A 21,662-nucleotide genomic window follows, 5' to 3' on the forward strand; every position below is an offset into this window, starting at 1 on the left:
AACCTACCTATAGTAACTACAGAATACACCGAGACCATGAACCTACCTATAGTAACTACAGAATACACCCAGACCATGAACCTACCTATAGTAACTACAGAATACAACCAGACCATTGTTAGGATCACATCCTTCATCTTGTAGCCATCCTTCATCTTGTAGCCATTTGTCAGCCATCTTGTAATCTTTTTCTTATATAAACTTTATAAGAATGTCTGTTTAGAGTCTAAGAGACCCCTTTAGGGGATAAGGCATGTAGAATGTTAATGGATGGGTTATAACTCCTTATCTGTTTATGGTAAGGGTCTCATCTTTGAAGGTGTGTGTAGAAACAGGTTCTATAACCTATTGATCGTTAGCCCCAAGACCAGCATGTGATCATTAACTCTCTTGCTGTGATATATACATCTAGAATTAGTGTAACATGTTGGTTTACACATAAATATTTTAAATTCTTCTTTATTTCATGAGAAAGGTCATCCCAGTTTGGAAAGTAATAATGAGATGCAGATTACATTAGGCCTTATCTAATAGTCATGTGCCACACCTTATGTTGTAACTCTATAACCAATCATGTCATCAGAATAGTCCAACCTGCTTTTGTCTGTATTGTATTTAAACTACCTTTTTGCACCATTAAAATCAGAACTCACTTGATACACTATCAGCTGTGTGTGTGTCTTTGTGATTCTCCAGGCTTCAAGGATGGGTGTAGCCTATCCAGGCCTGTTATTTGATTTGGAACTCTGCAACATACTCTATTATGAGGACCCCTTGATGTCCCTAACACCATGCACCTACCTATTGTAACTACCGAGTACACCCAGACCATGAACCTACCTATAGTAACTACAGAGTACACCCAGACCATGGACCTACCTATAGTAACTACAGAATACACCGAGACCATGGACCTACCTATAGTAACTACAGAATACACCCAGACCATGGACCTACCTATAGTAACTACAGAATATACCGAGACCATGGACCTACCTATAGTAACTACAGAACACACCCAGACCATGGACCTACCTATAGTAACTACAGAATACACCCAGACCATGGACCTACCTATAGTAACTACAGAATATACCCAGACCATGAACCTACCTATAGTAACTACAGAGTACACCCAGACCATGGACCTACCTATAGTAACTACAGAATACACCGAGACCATGGACCTACCTATAGTAACTACAGAATACACCCAGACCATGGACCTACCTAAAGTAACTACAGAATACACCCAGACCATGAACCTACCTATAGTAACTACAGAATACACCCAGACCATGGACCTACCTATAATAACTACAGAATACACCCAGACCATGGACCTACCTATAGTAACTACAGAATACACCCAGACCATGAACCTACCTATAGTAACTACAGAATACACCCAGACCATGAACCTACCTATAGTAACTACAGAATACACCGAGACCATGGACCTACCTATAGTAACTACAGAATACACCCAGACCATGAACCTATCTATAGTAACTACAGAATACACCCAGACCATGGACCTACCTATAGTAACTACAGGATACACCGGACCATGGACCTACCTATAGTAACTACAGAATACACCGAGACCATGGACCTACCTATAGTAACTACAGGATACACCGGACCATGGACCTACCTATAGTAACTACAGAGTACACCCAGACCATGGACCTACCTATAGTAACTACAGAATACACCCAGACCATGGACCTACCTATAGTAACTACAGGATACACCGGACCATGGACCTACCTATAGTAACTACAGAATACACCCAGACCATGGACCTACCTATAGTAACTACAGGATACACCGGACCATGGACCTACCTATAGTAACTACAGAATATACCCAGACCATGGACCTACCTATAGTAACTACAGAATACACCGAGACCATGGACCTACCTATAGTAACTACAGAATACACCCAGACCATGGACCTACCTATAGTAACTACAGAATACACCCAGACCATGGACCTACCTATAGTAACTACAGAATACACCCAGACCATGGACCTACCTATAGTAACTACAGGATACACCGGACCATGGACCTACCTATAGTAACTACAGAATATACCCAGACCATGGACCTACCTATAGTAACTACAGAATACACCCAGACCATGGACCTACCTATAGTAACTACAGAATACACCGAGACCATGGACCTACCTATAGTAACTACAGAATACACCCAGACCATGGACCTACCTATAGTAACTACAGAATACACCCAGACCATGGACCTACCTATAGTAACTACAGAATACACCTAGACCATGGACCTACCTATAGTAACTACAGAATACACCTAGACCATGTACCTACCTATAGTAACTACAGAATACACCCAGACCATGGACCTACCTATAGTAACTACAGAATACACCCAGACCATGGACCTACCTATAGTAACTACAGAATACACCGAGACCATGAACCTATCTATAGTAACTACAGAATACACCCAGACCATGGACCTACCTATAGTAACTACAGAATACACAGAGACCATGGACCTACATATAGTAACTACAGAATACACCCAGACCATGGACCTACCTATAGTAACTACAGAATACACCCAGACCATGTACCTACCTATAGTAACTACAGAATACACCCAGACCATGAACCTACCTATAGTAACTACAGAATACACCCAGACCATGGACCTACCTATAGTAACTACAGAATACACCCAGACCATGGACCTACCTATAGTAACTACAGAATATACCCAGACCATGGACCTACCTATAGTAACTACAGAATACACCCAGACCATGGACCTACCTATAGTAACTACAGAATACACCCAGACCATGGACCTACCTATAGTAACTACAGAATACACCCAGACCATGAACCTACCTATAGTAACTACAGAATACACCGAGACCATGAACCTTTCTATAGTAACTACAGAATACACCCAGACCATGGACCTACCTATAGTAACTACAGAATACACCCAGACCATGGACCTACCTATAGTAACTACAGAATACACCCAGACCATGGACCTACCTATAGTAACTACCAAATACACCGAGACCATGGACCTACCTATAGTAACCACAGAATACACCCAGACCATGAGCCTATCTATAGTAACTACAGAATATACCCAGACCATGGACCTACCTATAGTAACTACAGAATACACCCAGACCATGAACCTACCTATAGTAACTACAGAATACACCCAGACCATGGACCTACCTATAGTAACTACAGAATACACCCAGACCATGGACCTACCTATAGTAACTACCAAATACACCGAGACCATGGACCTACCTATAGTAACCACAGAATACACCCAGACCATGAGCCTATCTATAGTAACTACAGAATATACCCAGACCATGGACCTACCTATAGTAACTACAGAATACACAGAGACCATGGACCTACATATAGTAACTACAGAATACACCCAGACCATGGACCTACCTATAGTAACTACAGAATACACCCAGACCATGTACCTACCTATAGTAACTACAGAATACACCCAGACCATGAACCTACCTATAGTAACTACAGAATACACCCAGACCATGGACCTACCTATAGTAACTACAGAATACACCCAGACCATGGACCTACCTATAGTAACTACAGAATACACCCAGACCATGGACCTACCTATAGTAACTACAGAATACACCCAGACCATGGACCTACCTATAGTAACTACAGAATACACCCAGACCATGGACCTACCTATAGTAACTACAGAATACACCCAGACCATGAACCTACCTATAGTAACTACAGAATACACCGAGACCATGAACCTTTCTATAGTAACTACAGAATACACCCAGACCATGGACCTACCTATAGTAACTACAGAATACACCCAGACCATGGACCTACCTATAGTAACTACAGAATACACCCAGACCATGGACCTACCTATAGTAACTACCAAATACACCGAGACCATGGACCTACCTATAGTAACCACAGAATACACCCAGACCATGAGCCTATCTATAGTAACTACAGAATATACCCAGACCATGGACCTACCTATAGTAACTACAGAATACACCCAGACCATGAACCTACCTATAGTAACTACAGAATACACCCAGACCATGGACCTACCTATAGTAACCACAGAATACACCCAGACCATGAGCCTATCTATAGTAACTACAGAATACACCCAGACCATGGACCTACCTATAGTAACTACAGAATACACCCAGACCATGGACCTACCTATAGTAACTACAGAATATACCCAGACCATGGACCTACCTATAGTAACTACATAATACACCCAGACCATGGACCTACCTATAGTAACTACAGAATACACCCAGACCATGGACCTACCTATAGTAACTACAGAATACACCGAGACCATGAACCTTTCTATAGTAACTACAGAATACACCCAGACCATGGACCTACCTATAGTAACTACAGAATACACCGAGACCATGAACCTATCTATAGTAACTACAGAATACACCCAGACCATGGACCTACCTATAGTAACTACAGAATACACCCAGACCATGGACCTACCTATAGTAACTACCAAATACACCGAGACCATGGACCTACCTATAGTAACTACAGAATACACCCAGACCATGGACCTACCTATAGTAACTACCAAATACACCGAGACCATGGACCTACCTATAGTAACCACAGAATACACCCAGACCATGGACCTACCTATAGTAACTACAGAATACACCCAGACCATGGACCTACCTATAGTAACTATATACTGATATAGCAAGTGCATAGCCATACATCAGAATTTAGATCTATGTTAGTTATTATTTGCCATATACTGCCATTATCACTTACAACAAGAAATGAACACATTAGGCCGCGGTGTCATCGCTCTGTTCAGACCATAAGGCACTCATAAATTATATGCTCATATACAGTATATCTATAGTATATGAGTGCCATGTGTATATATGTCCAGGATTGTGTTTCCCTCTCCTCCTATCGCTAATCACATATACAGTATATATATATATATATATATACACTTATACACACACATATATACCGCCCCTCCCTATAGACTCCCCTCTGGCTGCTCCTGTACTGAGGGGAATAGATTGGGGCTTTCTGGGGCAGCTCCTGTAATCTCTCCATTCTAGTCACCTCAGTACTGAACAGTCTACATTGGAGTTGGTTCCAGCAGCTTCTCCCTCCAGCAACTCCAATCTAGAGCGGCCACTAGTGAGGAGACTGGAGCCGAGCTATAGGGGGAGGAGCGACTCTATTCTAGCCGTAACCCCCTCACTACCTCGTACACCTCACAGCAGATCTCCATGTTGCTCCACTACACAGGATACAGTAGAAGGTCCTGCTTACAAGTAAAGACACGCCTATCTGGTCATGTGACCTTGTGACGTCAGAAGGTCCTTACGGAGAGTAGTATTTAGACTTTACCAGAAGAGATAACAGCAGGACCCGATCATGTGACTTCTTGACTCCTCCCACACCTATGACATCATCACAGGTCCCGTGATCAGACGGCTGCTGTACTGGAGGAGGTAAGTGCTCGCTCTCAGCCCTTCTCATACATTCAGTGGCCCCCACACACTATAATGTCCTCCCTGTGGCCCCCGCACACTATAATGTCCTCCTTGTGGCCCCCCACACACTATAATGTCCTCCCTGTGGCCCCCGCACACTATAATGTCCTCCCTGTGGCCCCCGCACACTATAATGTCCTCCTTGTGGCCCCCGCACACTATAATGTCCTCCTTGTGGCCCCCACACACTATAATGTCCTCCTTGTGGCCCCCACACACTATAATGTCCTCCCTGTGGCCCCCGCACACTATAATGTCCTCCTTGTGGCCCCCCACACACTATAATGTCCTCCCTGTGGCCCCCGCACACTATAATGTCCTCCCTGTGGCCCCCGCACACTATAATGTCCTCCCTGTGGCCCCCGCACACTATAATGTCCTCCTTGTGGCCCCCGCACACTATAATGTCCTCCTTGTGGCCCCCACACACTATAATGTCCTCCCTGTGGCCCCCACACACTATAATGTCCTCCCTGTGGCCCCCACACACTATAATGTGCCCCCTGTGGCCCCCACACACTATAATGTCCTCCCTGTGGCCCCCACACACTATAATGTCCTCCTTGTGGCCCCCACACACTATAATGTCCTCCTCGTGGCCCTGTTGGATCCTACAATAGATCTGAGACTGGGCAGGAGATTCCCCTTCCAGCAATGACCCTAAACCTCCAGCCCGAGCTCCAGTGAATGGTTTCGATCACAGAATATTCCGCTCTTAGAACGGCCCAGTCACAGTCCAGACCTAAATCTCATTGAGCATCTGTGGCAAGACATGAAAATTGCAGTTCACAGACGCTCCATCCAATCTGGCTGCAAAGAAGAAGAAGGGGCAGAAATCTCATCTCTAGATGTGCAAAGCTGGTAGAGACCGAGCCCAAAAGACTTGTAGCCGGAATTGTAGCCAAAGGCGGCTCTACAAAGTATTGCTATAGGGGTGTGAATACTTTTACAAGCCCCTGTATCGGTGTTAGATCTCTGGATGGAACATTCTCCGGGACACTCATTCCTCTCATGTCCCTACAGCGGGGCCCATTCTCTACGTCCTCTATACCATCATGTAAGATTCTGCTCATTTCAGTAAGTCACAAACCTACAGATTCCCGTTGGCCACTTTCTTCTCTGCATTAGTCACTTGTTGTTGCACGTTGCGTACTAGGCTGTAATACTTCCTCTTCTGTCAGGGTCAGGGAGGACTGTACAGTTAGTTCCAGTGTGCTGGTAATATCAGGGGCCGAGTGTCTTCACCTCTATGGCCAGTAGATTGTATTCCAGACAGAAATGTGGGAGATCTATCTGTGACAGTTGTGGCTGTTCCAAGAGATCGATGGACGAACCATCACTTGTTGTGACTGAAGCTGCAGGGAAAGTCAGTGTCATCTTTACAGGTGTCAGCTCCATATCTTTGGACACTTCCTCACCTTCTTGAGGGTTTCTTCCCCTCCTTAGTGGATTGCACGCAGGAGCGCACCTCTAATGAGGCAAAGCGAGGCAGCTGCCTCTGGCGGCACTATCAGGAGAGGCGCCAGTCTCCATGCGTCCCACCTGATACATCTCTATGCAGATAACTTTATCTGACGGGACGTGTGCAACCTGAGCTTTCCTCTACTCGTACATTGAGATGCAGACATCGTGTGTGCTGTTATCCTGGGTGAAGAAGAAAAGACGCCAATTCCATCAAGGGATCGCAGGTAGGTGAGTATAACATATACATAATATATAAATGTATATATAATTTTATTTTTATTTTTTTGAAGATTTTGTGGGTATTTATAAGAGGTGTTATTTATATAAGGGGACATCATTTATATAAAGGTTCATTAGGGTAGCAGTATTAATGACAGGGGGAATCAGGGGCATAATGAAAGGAGGCAACTAATTAAAGGGTTTGTCCAGGATAATCACTTTTTTAATATGAGACCAGGAAAGGCGAAAGAAAAAACCCTACTCACTTGTCCCTCGTCTCCCAACATGCTCCGGTTCTGCTGCTCCAGTGGTTTTTTTTTTTCTATCAGAAGTCCCTACCACACATGACCGCTGAGGTCACTGACAAGGGACCTCACAGTGCCGTGGGAACTTCCGCTCGAAGAAAACACCGGAGCAGCAGGTTTGGAACGTTCTGGGAGACACCGGAGAACCTTCTCTGGCCTCATATTAAAAAAGTGGTTATGCTGGACAACCCCTTTAAGGTGATAATTGGGCTTTATTAAAGGGGTTTCCAGTTTATTTTTATTGATGATCTATCCTTAAAACAGATTATCAAGAAGAGATCATTAGACCTCCTCAGATCAGCAGTTTGAAGGGGCTATGGCGCCTGTTTATATCACACGCTGTCTGACCATGTGATGGAATTCCAGTCTTGTCATATAAATGTGTATAGGACCAGGCCGTAGTTACATGACATGACCACTATAATAATAATAAATTTTATTTATATAGCGTCAACATATTCCGCAACGCTGTACAATTTGTAGGGTTCAAATACAGACAGATACATAACAAAGAAGGTCATTTCACACAATGGGACTGTGGGCCCTGCTCGCAAGAGCTTACAATCTATGAAAATAATGAGATCGATGACACTGTGTAAACAGAGAAGGGGTCACAGTGCTTACACAGGCACAAAGGTTCATTCACACAGATGATCAGTGGGGGTCCCGGGTTTTTGAGCCCCACTGATTATTTTTTATGGATAACTTGGAAAACTTTTTAATTAGGAATTTCCTGGGGCATCGATTAGGGCCACTATTTATACAGAGGATACACATGGACAATATTAATAAGGGGCACTGTTTATACAGGGTACACACGGACATTATTAACCCCTTCCCGACATGCGCCGTAATAGTACGGCGCGTGTCGGGTCTGTAACTATGGCGACCGCCCGGGAGCCGGGCGGCCGCCATAGCCGCCGGGTGTCTACTGCTTTAAGCAGTAGACAACCGTCTCTAATGCCTCCGATCGGTCCCCGGACCGATCGGAGGCATTAACCCCTCCGGCGCTGCTGTCAAAGGCGCCGGAGACGCCATCTTCCCGGCGGCGCATGGGCGCCGCCATTTTGGCAGGGATCGCCGGCTCCTGGAGCATGCTCCAGGGCCGACCCCCCGTTGCCATGACAGCCGGGAGCCTTGTTAAGGGCTCCCAGCCAGTCTGCAAATTCTCTCTTTTGCAGGCTGGTGTATACAGCCTGCAAAAGAGATGATGATTTTTTGCAATGCATTGCAATGCATTAGCATTGTAATGCATTGCATTAGTGATCAGACCCCCTGGGGTTCAACACCCCTAGGGGGTCTAATAAATGCAAAAAAAAAATAAAAAAAAAAAATATAAAAAGTATTAAAAGTTCAAATCACCCCCCTTTCCCTAGAACAAATATAAAAGTAGTTAAAAACTGTGAAACATATACATGTTAGGTATCCCCGCGTCCGAAATCGCCCGCTCTACAAATCTATAAAAATATTTTTCCTGTTCGGTAAACGCCGTAGCAGGAAAAATAGTCAAAAGTGCCAAACCGCCGTTTTTTCACTGTTTTAATTCTGATAAAAATTTGAATAAAAAGTGATCAAAGCAATAACATTTCCCGAAAATGGTAGAACTAAAAAGTACACCCGGCCCCGCAAAAAAAGACGCCCTATGCATCCCCGTACACCTATGTATAAAAAAGTTACGGCCGTCGGAATATGGCGACTTTTAGTAAAAAAAAATTTTAACACCGTTTTGGAATTTTTTTTAGGGGTCAAAATGTAAATAAAACCATATAAATTTGGTATCCCTGGAACCGTACCAAAACACAGAATACAGGGGACATGTCATTTTGGCTGCACAGTGAACGCCGTAAAACCAAAGCCCGTAAGAAAGTCGCAGAAATGCATTTTTTCTTCAAATCCACCCCATTCTGAATTTTTTTCCTGCTTCCCAGTGCATTATATAGAATAATTAATGGTGGCATCATGAAGAAAAAATCGTCCCGCAAAAATTAAGGCCTCATATGACTCTGGGAGCGGAGAAATAAAAAAGTTATGGGGTTTAGAAGGAGGGGAGTCAAAAACGAAAATCAAAAAATGCCATTGGCGGGAAGGGGTTAAAGAGGACCTTTCATCAGATTGGGCACAGGCAGTTCTATATACTGCTGGAAAGCTGACACTGCGCTGAATTCAGCGCACTGTCGGCTTTCCCGATCTGTGCCCCGGGTAAAGCGCTATCTGTCCTGGTATTATATATATATTATATTATTAATAAGGGGCACTATTTATATAGGGGTTACATACGAACATTATTAATAAGGGGCACTATTTATACAGGGTACACATGGACATTATTAATAAGGGGCACTATTTATATAGGGGGTACATATGGATATTATTAATAAGGGGCACTATTTATACAGGGGGTACACACGGACATTATTAATATAAAGATGCACTTAGGAGTATTATTCATTAGGGGGGGTTATATCATATATTGTATAATTGGGGTAGCAGCAGGATGGAGGTTTTGTGTAGGTGAGGACAACGTGGGTCGGGTTCCTGGAGAAGTGAGGAGCCAAAGATGTCTGTGCTGCAAACTTTTCAGAGAAGGGAAATGTGAAGGATGAGTCAAAGATGTCTCCTGGAAGTCACAAAATTGATTGCTTACCATTGGTTGGACCCGAGCCCTCCTTCTCTGGTAGAATTGATAGCTTAATTTAATAATACTATTAGGCTGGAGAGGGGAGTATATATACAAAGAAAGGCCCAAACTAAATTTGAAAAAATTTGGGGGTATGGTTGGATACACCTGGTGTTCCCTCCCCTTCTCTCATTAGGGATAGATCTCTCATTTCTACTATTTCCTGATCCCTTGATCACTGTTATTTGCATTGTATCGTAGGATGTTTAGGAAATTTAGTGGGGGGTCCTAATGGACTTCCCCTTTTTATATGTCGGATTGTGTCTCCATATTTACTTTGAATTGTTGTTGTTTTTTCGATTGTTTGAATTTATGTACAGAAAAACTGGCAATAAAACTTATCTGATCTGAAGTCACAAAATGTTACTGAACAGTATACACCTAAACGATAGAGGATAAATACCTGATTGATGGGGAATCTTTCTGCTCAGACCCCTGAGAATAGTCACAAACCCCCCCTCAGAAGTAGGAGGTGGTGATAATAATGGGACTCAACTCTTCTATTTATTCCATGGGATTCCGTGTAGTGATTACATTGTCTCATCTTCTCTCCATTCAGGTTCCTACAATATAGAATCCTCTCAGTATCTTCTATATAAGAGAATATTCCTGATTGATCCATCAAGGATGGAAAGAGACAAGAACAAGATGGCGGAAAGTCTATTAAATCTCACCCTAGAGATCATCTACCAGCTTACTGGAGAGGTGAGAGATTCTGATGATGTCATCATGACACCATTCTTATCTATAGTAATAACAGATGATATGACTGGAGAGGTGATGGACTCTGGACATGTATGTAGTGAGATTTATTAATGTGTCTCCCCATAACCAGGATTACATAGTAGTGAAGAAAACCTCTAGTGGGCGCTGTCAGGCTCCTGTGTATGAGGGATATGGAGGAACCATGAGACCAATTCCAGGGCCTCCACCTCACCCCCTGATACAGGAGGAGATCAATGGACAGAAGATCCTAGAACTCACCAACAAGATGCTGGAGCTGCTGACTGGAGAGGTGACAGTGCTGGGAATGCTGGGACATTATACAGTAACTGGAGGGGTCGGGGTGATGACTGTATCATTGTGTTGTCAGGTTCCTATAAGGTGTCAGGATGTCGCTGTCTATTTCTCCATGGAGGAGTGGGAGTATTTAGAAGGACACAAGGATCTGTACAAGGAGGTGATGATGGAGGACCACCAGCCCCTCACATCAGCAGGTAATAGACATGACTATATACACATGGACTTCCATTATTTGTATGTACAGAATGAATTCAGTCCCTGTCTGTGTTTCCTACAGGTAGATCCAGTAAGAGGACAACACCGGAGAGATGTCCCAGTCCTCTTCTTCCACAGGATGATGATCAGGTAGATGGAGATATTCCCTATGATGTGTAGACGGGCTGTGAAGTCCTTGTGGTCAGTCTTGTTGTATCCAGCAGTATTATATGGTTATATACATGGGCGGTGTCATTGAGCCACCATGTAATATGTTTATCCGGCTTCTCACAGACCTGCAGCTACTGTCAGGACATCTTTCATCTTCATGCGGATTAATGATCTAGAACATTCTCTGCGACTTCCCCATTTGTCCGGTGACTTTTACATTATTTGTTTCCCAGATTTTCCACCAGGATAAAGATGTGAGCGACATTAATGTTATACCTGTGATAATAAAGGAAGAGCCCTATGTGAGTGGTGATGAGGAGTGTGAGGAGGACATTCCTACAGGGACCCGCCCAGGTGAGGAGTCACCACTATATAAAGCACAGAAGGGTCACTGATTCTATTCAGACATTGTTTAGACTATTTGTTCCCCGATTCAGGTAAAATACAAATAATACCTGAATATAAATGTGATACCGCTATAGGGGGTAATAAATGTAGTATAGAATAGAACGTACTGAAAGATTATGAATGATAATCTGTTTTCCCTTAGCCCAAACAGCAGCACAACTGGGGTATTCCTGCCCCTATGAGCTGTTGGGACAGGTGGAATTTTTAATTACCTAACAGCTTTGACCTCTATAAGAGGCCGGAAGACCAACTCCCCCTTGTGTTAGTGGCAAGTATAAAGTACAATATATATTTCATAGAAATAATATAAAATAGTATAACAGTACAAATAGCACAGCATAGGGAGGGAGCCTTGTGCTGCTGTTTGGGATAAGGGAAAACAGATTATCATTCATAATCTTTCATTCCCCATACGCCCAACTGCAGCACAACTGGGGATTTAGCAAGTATCGCTTAACCCTAGGGTGGGTGATCCTGGCAGGCTGATGCCAACATAGAGTGTCCAAACGCTGTAGAATCCATCGTTCGCCAATCCAGTCTATAATGCTTGGCAAATGTTAGGTGCGAATTGCAGGAAGCTGCGGCACATATCTGCTCTAAGGAAAAGGACCGCCTTTCGGCCCAAGATGTTGCCACTGCGGGTGGCATGGGCACAGACAAAGTCTGGTACTGGAAGATCTTGAGCATGTAGGGAGCAGATAATAGCTTCCTTGATCCATCTTGACAGAGTTGGTTTGGATGCTTTGGCACCTCTATTGTGGCCAAACGCATTGAGTAGCAAATGCTCTGATTTTCGGAAGGACGCAGTGCGCTCCAGGTAGATTCGTAATGCACTCACCTAGTCCAACTTGTGCATCTTCTCCTCCCACTCCGAGGTGGGAGAGGGAAAAAAGGCCGGTAAGGAGATTACCTGGTTGATATTCTGAAGAGTGGGTACCTTTGGCAAGAATCCTGGAATGAACCTCAACTGTACTCTGTCTGGAAAGAAGGTTATAAAGGGTTCGGAGGCCGCTAAGGCCTGCTTTCGCCAACCCTCTTGGCGGAGGTTATTGCCAGCAGGAAAGTCACTTTGTATGATAGGTAATTCCAACCCACTTCAGATAAGGGTTCAAAGGGTGGAGTACAGAGCCCCTGTAGAACCGCAGCTAGGTCCCAGGTAGGGACAGGAGGCTGCACTTGTGGGCGGAGCCTAGCAGCCCCTCTTAGGAATTGTTTGATAAGAGGATCTTTAGATAATCTAGTCTCCAGGAGAGCAGACAGAGCTGATACTTTGACCTTCACGGTAGCGGGTGCTAGCCCCCTTTCCAGGCTGTCTTGTAGGAACTCCAAGACTGAATTTCTGTACACCAATTCCGGAATATCCGGGGCGATCCTTCGGTAGCTCTGATTAGTTGATTCTGCTCTTGAATGTGCTAGGGTCCTTAGCACTCCCTGGGAAATCCTCCTTCTCCGCATACGGCATTGTTAACCTCCAGGCAGTGAGATTGAATTTGTCCAGGCCCTGGCACGGCCGGCTGTTTAGAGTTACCAGGTTTCGGACAGTTGGAAGCCTCCAGTACTTCCCCCGACTCATAAGGATGAGGTTGGTGAACCATGCCCTTTTTGGCCAGAACGGCATGATCACTATTGCCGAGGTCTGGTCCTGCCTGAGTTTCGTCAATACCTTCGGAATGGGAGGGAAACAACGTATGCCAGTTTGAACCTCCAAGGTATTGACAGGGCATCCACCGCCAAAGGGTTGTCTTCCTGGTACAGGGAGCAGAACCTTTCTACTTTGGCGTTGTATCGGGTGGCCATCAGATCCACCTCGGGGAGACCCCACATCTCGGTGAGATGGTGAAAAGATGTCTTGGTTTAGAGACCATTCCCTGGGGCTGTCAAACCTCTGCTGAGCTGATCCGCCAGGATGTTCAGACAACCTCGGATGTGCACCGCTGACAACTGGAGAAGATTCTGTTCTGCCCAGGCATAGATCAAGTTGGTAACCTGCAGAAGAGAGGGGGACCTGGTTCCCCCTGTTTGTTGATTTAACGGACTGCCTTTAGGTTGTCCGTCCGTATCTTGACTGCTTTCCCCCGCAGAACAGGCGCAAACGTCAGAAGTGCTCGGTGAACTGCCGTAAGCTCGCGCCAATTGGATGAGCGCATTCTCTCCAGATGGTTCCATGTACCTTGTGCCGGGGTCTCCCCCAGATGAGCTCCCCATCCCGTGAGGGAGGCATCTGTTGTCAGCAGGGTCCAGGTGAACCTGACCGAGGACTGCCCATCGCATAGATGGGGCCACCAGGCTAGTGAACGCCGGGTGCTGATGGTTAACTGGATAGGCTTCTGTAGTCCCGAAGGACTGTGATTCCCGACTTTCAAGATCTCGCTCTGCAGTGGGCGCATGTGCCACAGGGCCCAGGGGACTGCTTCTATGGAGGCGGACATCAAGCCTAGGACCTTCATGGCCATCCTGATAGTAACCTTCCTGGTGACGGAGAGATGATGAACCGTTCGAGCAATCTTTTCCTTGCAAGCAAAAGGCAGAGAGATCGTCATGTTGAGAGAGTCTAAAATGAAACCCAGGAACTGGATTAGTGTTGATGGAATCACGACTGACTTTTGCCAGTTTATTAGCCAGCCCAGCTGGCTTAGCAAAGCTACTACAGTCTGTACTTGCGTGGTGAGGACCTGCTTTGACTGAGCCTTGAGAAGCCAGTCGTCCAGATATGGGACAATGAAGATCCCTTGGAGGCGCAGGGCGGCATCGACCGGAGCTATCACCTTTGTGAAGGTGTGGGGGGCTGATGATATGCCGAATGGGAGGGCGGTGAACTGAAGGTGCAGTAATCTTCCGTCCATGTATATTGCAACTTTTAGAAATTTCTTGTGTGCGGGAAAGATAGGTACGTGGAGATATGCGTCTCTTAGATCCAGAGTGACGAAGTGATCTCCGGGCTGCAGAAAGGGTAGCACAGACTTAATGGTTTCCATACGGAAACGTGCGTTGCGGATGAACTGATTCAGGTACCTGAGATCGATAATCATTCGCCATCCGCCTGAAGTTTTGGGTACCAGGAAAACCGGAGAGTAGACACCTTGGCCTTGTTCCGCCTGAGGAACAGGTTCCAAAGCTGCTTTGTCCACGTATTCTTGGACGGATCTCTCCAGAGGAAGTTCTTTGGGGCCCTGAAAAGGGCGAGTTGTTATAAACCTGTCTACAGGACGGGATGTGAAGGTTCCTGCACCGTTTGAATGACCCAGGGATCCCGGGTGTGCAGACGCCAGGCAGCCAGATGATAGGAAAGACGGCCGCTTACTTCGGAAGGCATTGGGGGGAGGGAGGTAACACCGTCAGAGGGTCTTTCTTCGTTCACGGGAGGTACCGGGTCCTCTACCTCTGGACTGAGGTCCAGCGCGCCTCTGACCTCTGGAGCCTCTCTGGGAAGATCCACGACCTCGAAAAGATCTTCGCCTCTCAGCAGGTTGGGGAAGATTCTTCCCCTTAGAATCAGCGAGGCCCTCCATTATTCTGTCCAGCTCTCTGCCGAAGAGCCTACCTGATTCAAAGGGGAGCGAGCAGAGGCTGAACGTCAAAGAGTTGTCTACTCGCCAAGGCTTTAGCCATAGGGGACGTCTGGCCGCAGTGGAGAGTGCCATATCTCTGGCACCCAGTCTTGCCTGGAAACGTGTGGCCTCCGAGAGATGGTCAACCAGCAGGTTGATGTCTTTCACTGCCGATAAGAGATCGTCCCGATTGACTCCTGCATCGATATCTCTGCTGAGGGAATGCAACTCAGATTGGAGACCCGAGATTACCTCATTAGCCGCGATGGCCACAGAGGCCTGAGCGGAAGAGGCTGCGTATGTACGCCTCAGGGACCCTTCCACCCGGCGATCCATGGGGTCTTGCAGACCTGACCCGTCTTCTGTGGGGAGCACCGTGCTTTAATGATTTTAAATAGCCTAGGCATCCTCTCCAGTGGGAATATTTTCTTCCCCGCATCCTCTGCATCTTCAGAGGAGGAGTCCACCTCCCTGATATGAAGCTTTTCCGGGGGGGAGAGGGGGCTCAGATGACTCTAGGCGGGGCCGCTTCGCCAGGTGGGAAACGGTGTCCTCCACCTTTCTCATGGAGTGGGACACGAAGTCTTTGACCCACGACACTACCTCTCGAATGGGGGTGGCTTCAGAGGGAGGAGCTCTGCACCCCTGGCAAAACCTGTATTCGTAGGAATCTGGTAGCGGGATCCTGCATTTGGCACAGGCCAGATGCTTCCTCTTTGACGCACTCTTTCTCCTAGGATGGAGGGCAGAGGAGGATGAAGATGACATTCTAGAAAAGGAAGAAACAGACAATCAATATCCTTAAATCAGCAGGTGAACCACCCACTCCCTCCCCCTCCACCAGACCTATACGTAGCAGGAACTTTTGTTTCAAAAAAGCAATAGCAATCCGCAATCACTACTCTGACACAGGGTGCTTGAGTAGGGGCCTGTAACCAAAGCGACAAGCAAGGACTAGGTGGTGGAGGGGGGGGGGGTTAAATAGCACTGTCAGTAGGAAGGGGAGGGGCCAGAATCCAGAAGCCCGCCCCTCGCAAACACACTACAAAAACGGTGTCCCTACCCCGCCCCCGTTGTAGTCTTAGGGTGGGGGGGGATATACTCTACTGTCCAACTAGGGGACCGCTGAAACTCAAATGATCCCGGCCGCTGCCTACTTCGGGCCGCGACCTACCGCGCATGCGCGGCCGAACTGGAAATGGCTGCCCGCTAGGGCCGCCGCCGGAACCCCGGCCGCGACAGAAAGGTTCTGTCCAGCGGCCGGCACCACTCAGGTTCAGGAGCCGGCAGCAGGGACAGCGCGGGACAAGGAAGAAAAAAGCAAAAAGGAGCCGAAGGTAAAAATCCAGGGGGGGGAGAGGGAGCCCCGACCCCTGTAAGAGGCCAGAACACCTCTCCCCCTACCACCTGTCCTGTCCCACAGGACAGAAAAAAACACAAGGGGGAGTTGGTCTTCTGGCCTCTTATAGAAGTCAAAGCTGTTAGGTAATTAAAAATTCCACCTGTCCTAACAGCTCATAGCGGCAGGAATACCCCAGTTGTGCTGCTGTTGGGCGTAGGGGGAAAGCAGGAGTATGGACTTGACATCGATGTGAACGAGGCAAATTTCTTCCTCACCGGCTGTCAGTCCTCGTGAAGGGAAAGAATTTACCAGAATTATATAGCAGATTGTTTCAGGTAGCGGAAAAATAATCCTCCTGCTCGATCTTCAGGCAGATTCCACCTCAGAGCGCTATGGAAATAAATGGGAGGTGGAAAATCCCGCCTGGCCAGTAAGGAATCTGATGGAGATTCGGGGGCTGATTTGGTAAAGCGGAAAAATTCCTCTTCTGAATTCCTGAAGCAGCTTCTACAAATGTCACTGTGTAAACCTCACCTTAGACCCCAATCACACTATGGAATCCGGACTAGAAAATCTGATCTGTACATCAGTCACATTTCCCAGCCCGAACTCTGTCCACACACCAGGACTCCCCGTATCTTAGTGATCTATGACGGTAGGAGTCCCTGCTTCCTTGTGACTCCACAGACCCTACTACATACTGTATGGGACAGCAGATCCGCGGTGAGTTCAGGCTGGGAAATCCAGCAGATGTGGTTTGGATTCTATTGTGTGTATGGGGTGTAATACAGTAAGATTTATGGCATTCTAAAGTAAGCTAACTGAGCAAAAAATTTGTCACCCTAATGCACAAGCACAGATGAATTGTTAAGCCTGTACAGATGGGGCAGCGGTCGAGTCACGTGCTCAACTGCGTGCGCACTACCTTTACGTGATCATAAGGCAATAGTGATCAGTTAGACAGTTTGTTTCAAGCAGTAATTGTACGTAAACATGGGTAAATGTAAGGATGTGACAGTTGCAAAAAGGGGGAAACGTCGTTCCCAACCTGTTAGCGAGCGAACTTTGCAACAGAAACTGCATGCATTGAACATTTGGAGACGTTCACCTCAATAGAGGCCATTGATCACACAAGCACATGAAGCTGCACATCTTCAATGGGCTAGAAATATCCAAACATGGACAGTAGCTGACTGGCGGACTGTTATGTGGTCTGACAACCAGGCAGGCAGTGGCAGCTCAGTGGGGAATATACATATATGGTTATGGTATTCAATAATATTAATATTTCTTTTCTTCTTGTCAGATGACTGTACCAGGAGCTCAGAGGGACATCTGACATCTACAGATTATAAAGCAGAGGATCATGGTATCCAACAAGATGCATATGAAGAACATGTCATTACCCCAGATATACCCTCAGCCGTTCAGAAGAAAGATCTTTCTTCTAATTCATCACAGTCTGTTAAGCAAAATGAAAGTTGCAGAAGAGGTGTTATATATCAGAGAACTGACACAGGGGAGAAGATCTATTCATGCCCAGAATGTGGGAAATGTTTTCTTCAGAAAACAAATTTTATTAAACATCAGAGAATTCACACAGGGGAGAAGCGATATTCATGTCCAGACTGTGGGAAATGTTTTCTTCAGAAAGCAAATTTTGTTAGACATCAGAGAATTCACACAGGGGAGAAGCCATATTCATGCCCAGAATGTGGGAAATGTTTTATTCAGAAATCGCATCTTGTTGAACATCAAAAGATTCACACAGGGGAGAAGCCATATTCATGCCCAGATTGTGGGAAATGTTTCATATCTAAATCATATCTTGTTAAACATCAGAAGATTCACACAGGGGAGAAGCCATATCCATGTCCAGAATGTGAGAAATGTTTTATTCAGAAATCACATCTTGTTCAACATCAAAGAACTCACACAGGGAAGAAGCCATTTTCATGCCCAGAATGTGGGAAATGTTTTGCTGAGAAATCAATTCTTGTTGAACATTATAGAATTCACACAGGGGAGAAGCCATATTCATGCTTAGAATGTTGGAAATGTTTTGCTGAGAAATCACATCTTGCTGAACATTATAAAATTCACACAGGAGTGAAGCCATATTCATGCCCAGAATGTGGGAAATGTTTTTCTCAGAAATCAACTCTTGTAGAACATCAAAAGTTTCACCCACGGGGGAAGTCACATTCATGCCCAGAATGTGGGAAATCTTTTACCTATAAATCAGAACTTGTTAGACATGAAAGAACTCACACAGGGGAGAAGCCATATTCATGCCCAGAGTGCGGGAAATGTTTTGCTCAGAAATCACATCTTGTTGAACATCTAAGAATTCACACAGGAGAGAAGCTGATGTAAGTGGATTTTCAACCTGAAGTCATTGACCCGTCTAGGTAGTAACATGGAACTTACATTCACTGTTTTTTTTTTTAGCTTAAATTATTTAATTTAATGTTAAAGTTCTGATTAAGGCCGATCTCTAATTTGTTTGCCATTACATAATGGACCGAGGTTATTTTTATCCGGGATACCTATAATGGCAACTTAGTTACATTCAGCTGTCGCTTCTTGGGACTGATTTTCTTGTAATTTTTGTTTTTTATTAGGAAATCATGTATAATGATCAAAGGGAATAATGTCTATTATATCTATATTTCATATCATGCACCCATAGTTCCCACCTCTCAGGTCTCAAATAATGTCCCCCCATGTCTCACTCTTCAAGCTCATAAAATGCACTTCTATGTTCCCTTTTATTTTTCATATAATACACCCACAGGTCCGCTCTTGCTCACACATTTTCTCCTCTCCTTCTCAGCAACTTTCTCTGTCTCTATAATGCCGCACTATCTTGTACAATGCAGAATATCCCCACCCACACAAGAGTCTGATCACATAGTCCTGATGTTATCAGAGGTCGCCCTCACTCACTATTATGCCCTCCTTGTGTCCCCTACACAGTATAATGTGCCCATTTGTAGGCCTCGTACACTACAATATCTTCCGTGTAGTCTTTACACACCATAATGTCCTCCTTGTTGCCCCCACACAGTATAATACAACCCCTGTTCCAATGAAGTCGGGATGTTGTGTAAAGTATAAATGAATCCAGAATATACTACAAAGATAAGATATTTACTGTTCAAACGAATAAACTTTATTTGTTTTTTGCAAATATTCACTGATTTTGAATTAGTTTGTCTGCAACATGTTCCAAAAAAGCTGTAACTGAGGCAACAGAAGACGGGGCCCAGAGCATGTTTACCGCTGTGTTACATCACCTTTAAACAACACTCAATAATAGAGATGAGCGAACACTAAAATGTTCGAGGTTCGAAATTCGATTCGAACAGCCGCTCACTGTTCGAGTGTTCGAATGGGTTTCGAACCCCATTATAGTCTATGGGGAACATAAACTCGTTAAGGGGGAAACCCAAATTCGTGTCTGGAGGGTCACCAAGTCCACTATGACACCCCAGGAAATGATACCAACACCCTGGAATGACACTGGGACAGCAGGGGAAGCATGTCTGGGGGCATAAAAGTCACTTTATTTCATGGAAATCCCTGTCAGTTTGCGATTTTCGCAAGCTAACTTTTCCCCATAGAAATGCATTGGCCAGTGCTGATTGGCCAGAGTACGGAACTCGACCAATCAGCGCTGGCTCTGCTGGAGGAGGCGGAGTCTAAGATCGCTCCACACCAGTCTCCATTCAGGTCCGACCTTAGACTCCGCCTCCTCCGGCAGAGCCAGCGCTGATTGGCCGAAGGCTGGCCAATGCATTCCTATGCGAATGCAGACTTAGCAGTGCTGAGTCAGTTTTGCTCAACTACACATCTGATGCACACTCGGCACTGCTACATCAGATGTAGCAATCTGATGTAGCAGAGCCGAGGGTGCACTAGAACCCCTGTGCAAACTCAGTTCACGCTAATAGAATGCATTGGCCAGCGCTGATTGGCCAATGCATTCTATTAGCCCGATGAAGTAGAGCTGAATGTGTGTGCTAAGCACACACATTCAGCACTGCTTCATCAAGCCAATACAATGCATTAGCCAGTGCTGATTGGCCAGAGTACGGAATTCGGCCAATCAGCGCTGGCCAATGCATCCCTATGGGAAAAAGTTTATCTCACAAAAATCACAATTACACACCCGATAGAGCCCCAAAAAGTTATTTTTAATAACATTCCCCCCTAAATAAAGGTTATCCCTAGCTATCCCTGCCTGTACAGCTATCCCTGTCTCATAGTCACAAAGTTCACATTCTCATATGACCCGGATTTGAAATCCACTATTCGTCTAAAATGGAGGTCACCTGATTTCGGCAGCCAATGACTTTTTCCAATTTTTTTCAATGCCCCCAGTGTCGTAGTTCCTGTCCCACCTCCCCTGCGCTGTTATTGGTGCAAAAAAGGCGCCAGGGAAGGTGGGAGGGGAATCGAATTTTGGCGCACTTTACCACGTGGTGTTCGATTCGATTCGAACATGGCGAACACCCTGATATCCGATCGAACATGTGTTCGATAGAACACTGTTCGCTCATCTCTACTCAATAAGTATTTGGGAACTGAGGACACAAATTGTTGGAGCTTTGTGGATGGAATTCCCATTCTTGCTTGATGTTCAACTTCAATTCCTCAACAGTCTGGGGTCTCCATTGTTGTATCTT

At 45.5% G+C, this 21,662-nt stretch overlaps 3 protein-coding genes across 3 annotated transcripts in view; 2 read left to right on the forward strand and 1 right to left on the reverse strand.

Moving 5' to 3' along the window:
• Positions 1 to 21,662, reverse strand: part of LOC142191151 (uncharacterized) — a 1,229,165-nt gene that overhangs the window by 842,444 nt on the left and 365,059 nt on the right. The gene's annotated exons all lie outside the window — the stretch shown is intronic.
• LOC142211073 (uncharacterized) lies at positions 10,803 to 12,772 on the forward strand. Its single transcript, XM_075280351.1, has 3 exons — positions 10,803 to 10,989; positions 11,120 to 11,652; positions 12,643 to 12,772. Exons 1-3 carry the CDS (start codon positions 10,912 to 10,914, stop codon positions 12,770 to 12,772), a joined length of 741 nt encoding a protein of 246 aa, XP_075136452.1. The 5' UTR covers positions 10,803 to 10,911.
• Positions 17,965 to 20,102, forward strand: LOC142211586 (uncharacterized). Its single transcript, XM_075280390.1, has 2 exons — positions 17,965 to 17,968; positions 18,320 to 20,102. Exons 1-2 carry the CDS (start codon positions 17,965 to 17,967, stop codon positions 19,345 to 19,347), a joined length of 1,032 nt encoding a protein of 343 aa, XP_075136491.1. The 3' UTR covers positions 19,348 to 20,102.

Source organism: Leptodactylus fuscus, chromosome 1 (assembly GCF_031893055.1).
Source record: "Leptodactylus fuscus isolate aLepFus1 chromosome 1, aLepFus1.hap2, whole genome shotgun sequence".
Lineage (NCBI taxonomy): Eukaryota > Metazoa > Chordata > Amphibia > Anura > Leptodactylidae > Leptodactylus > Leptodactylus fuscus.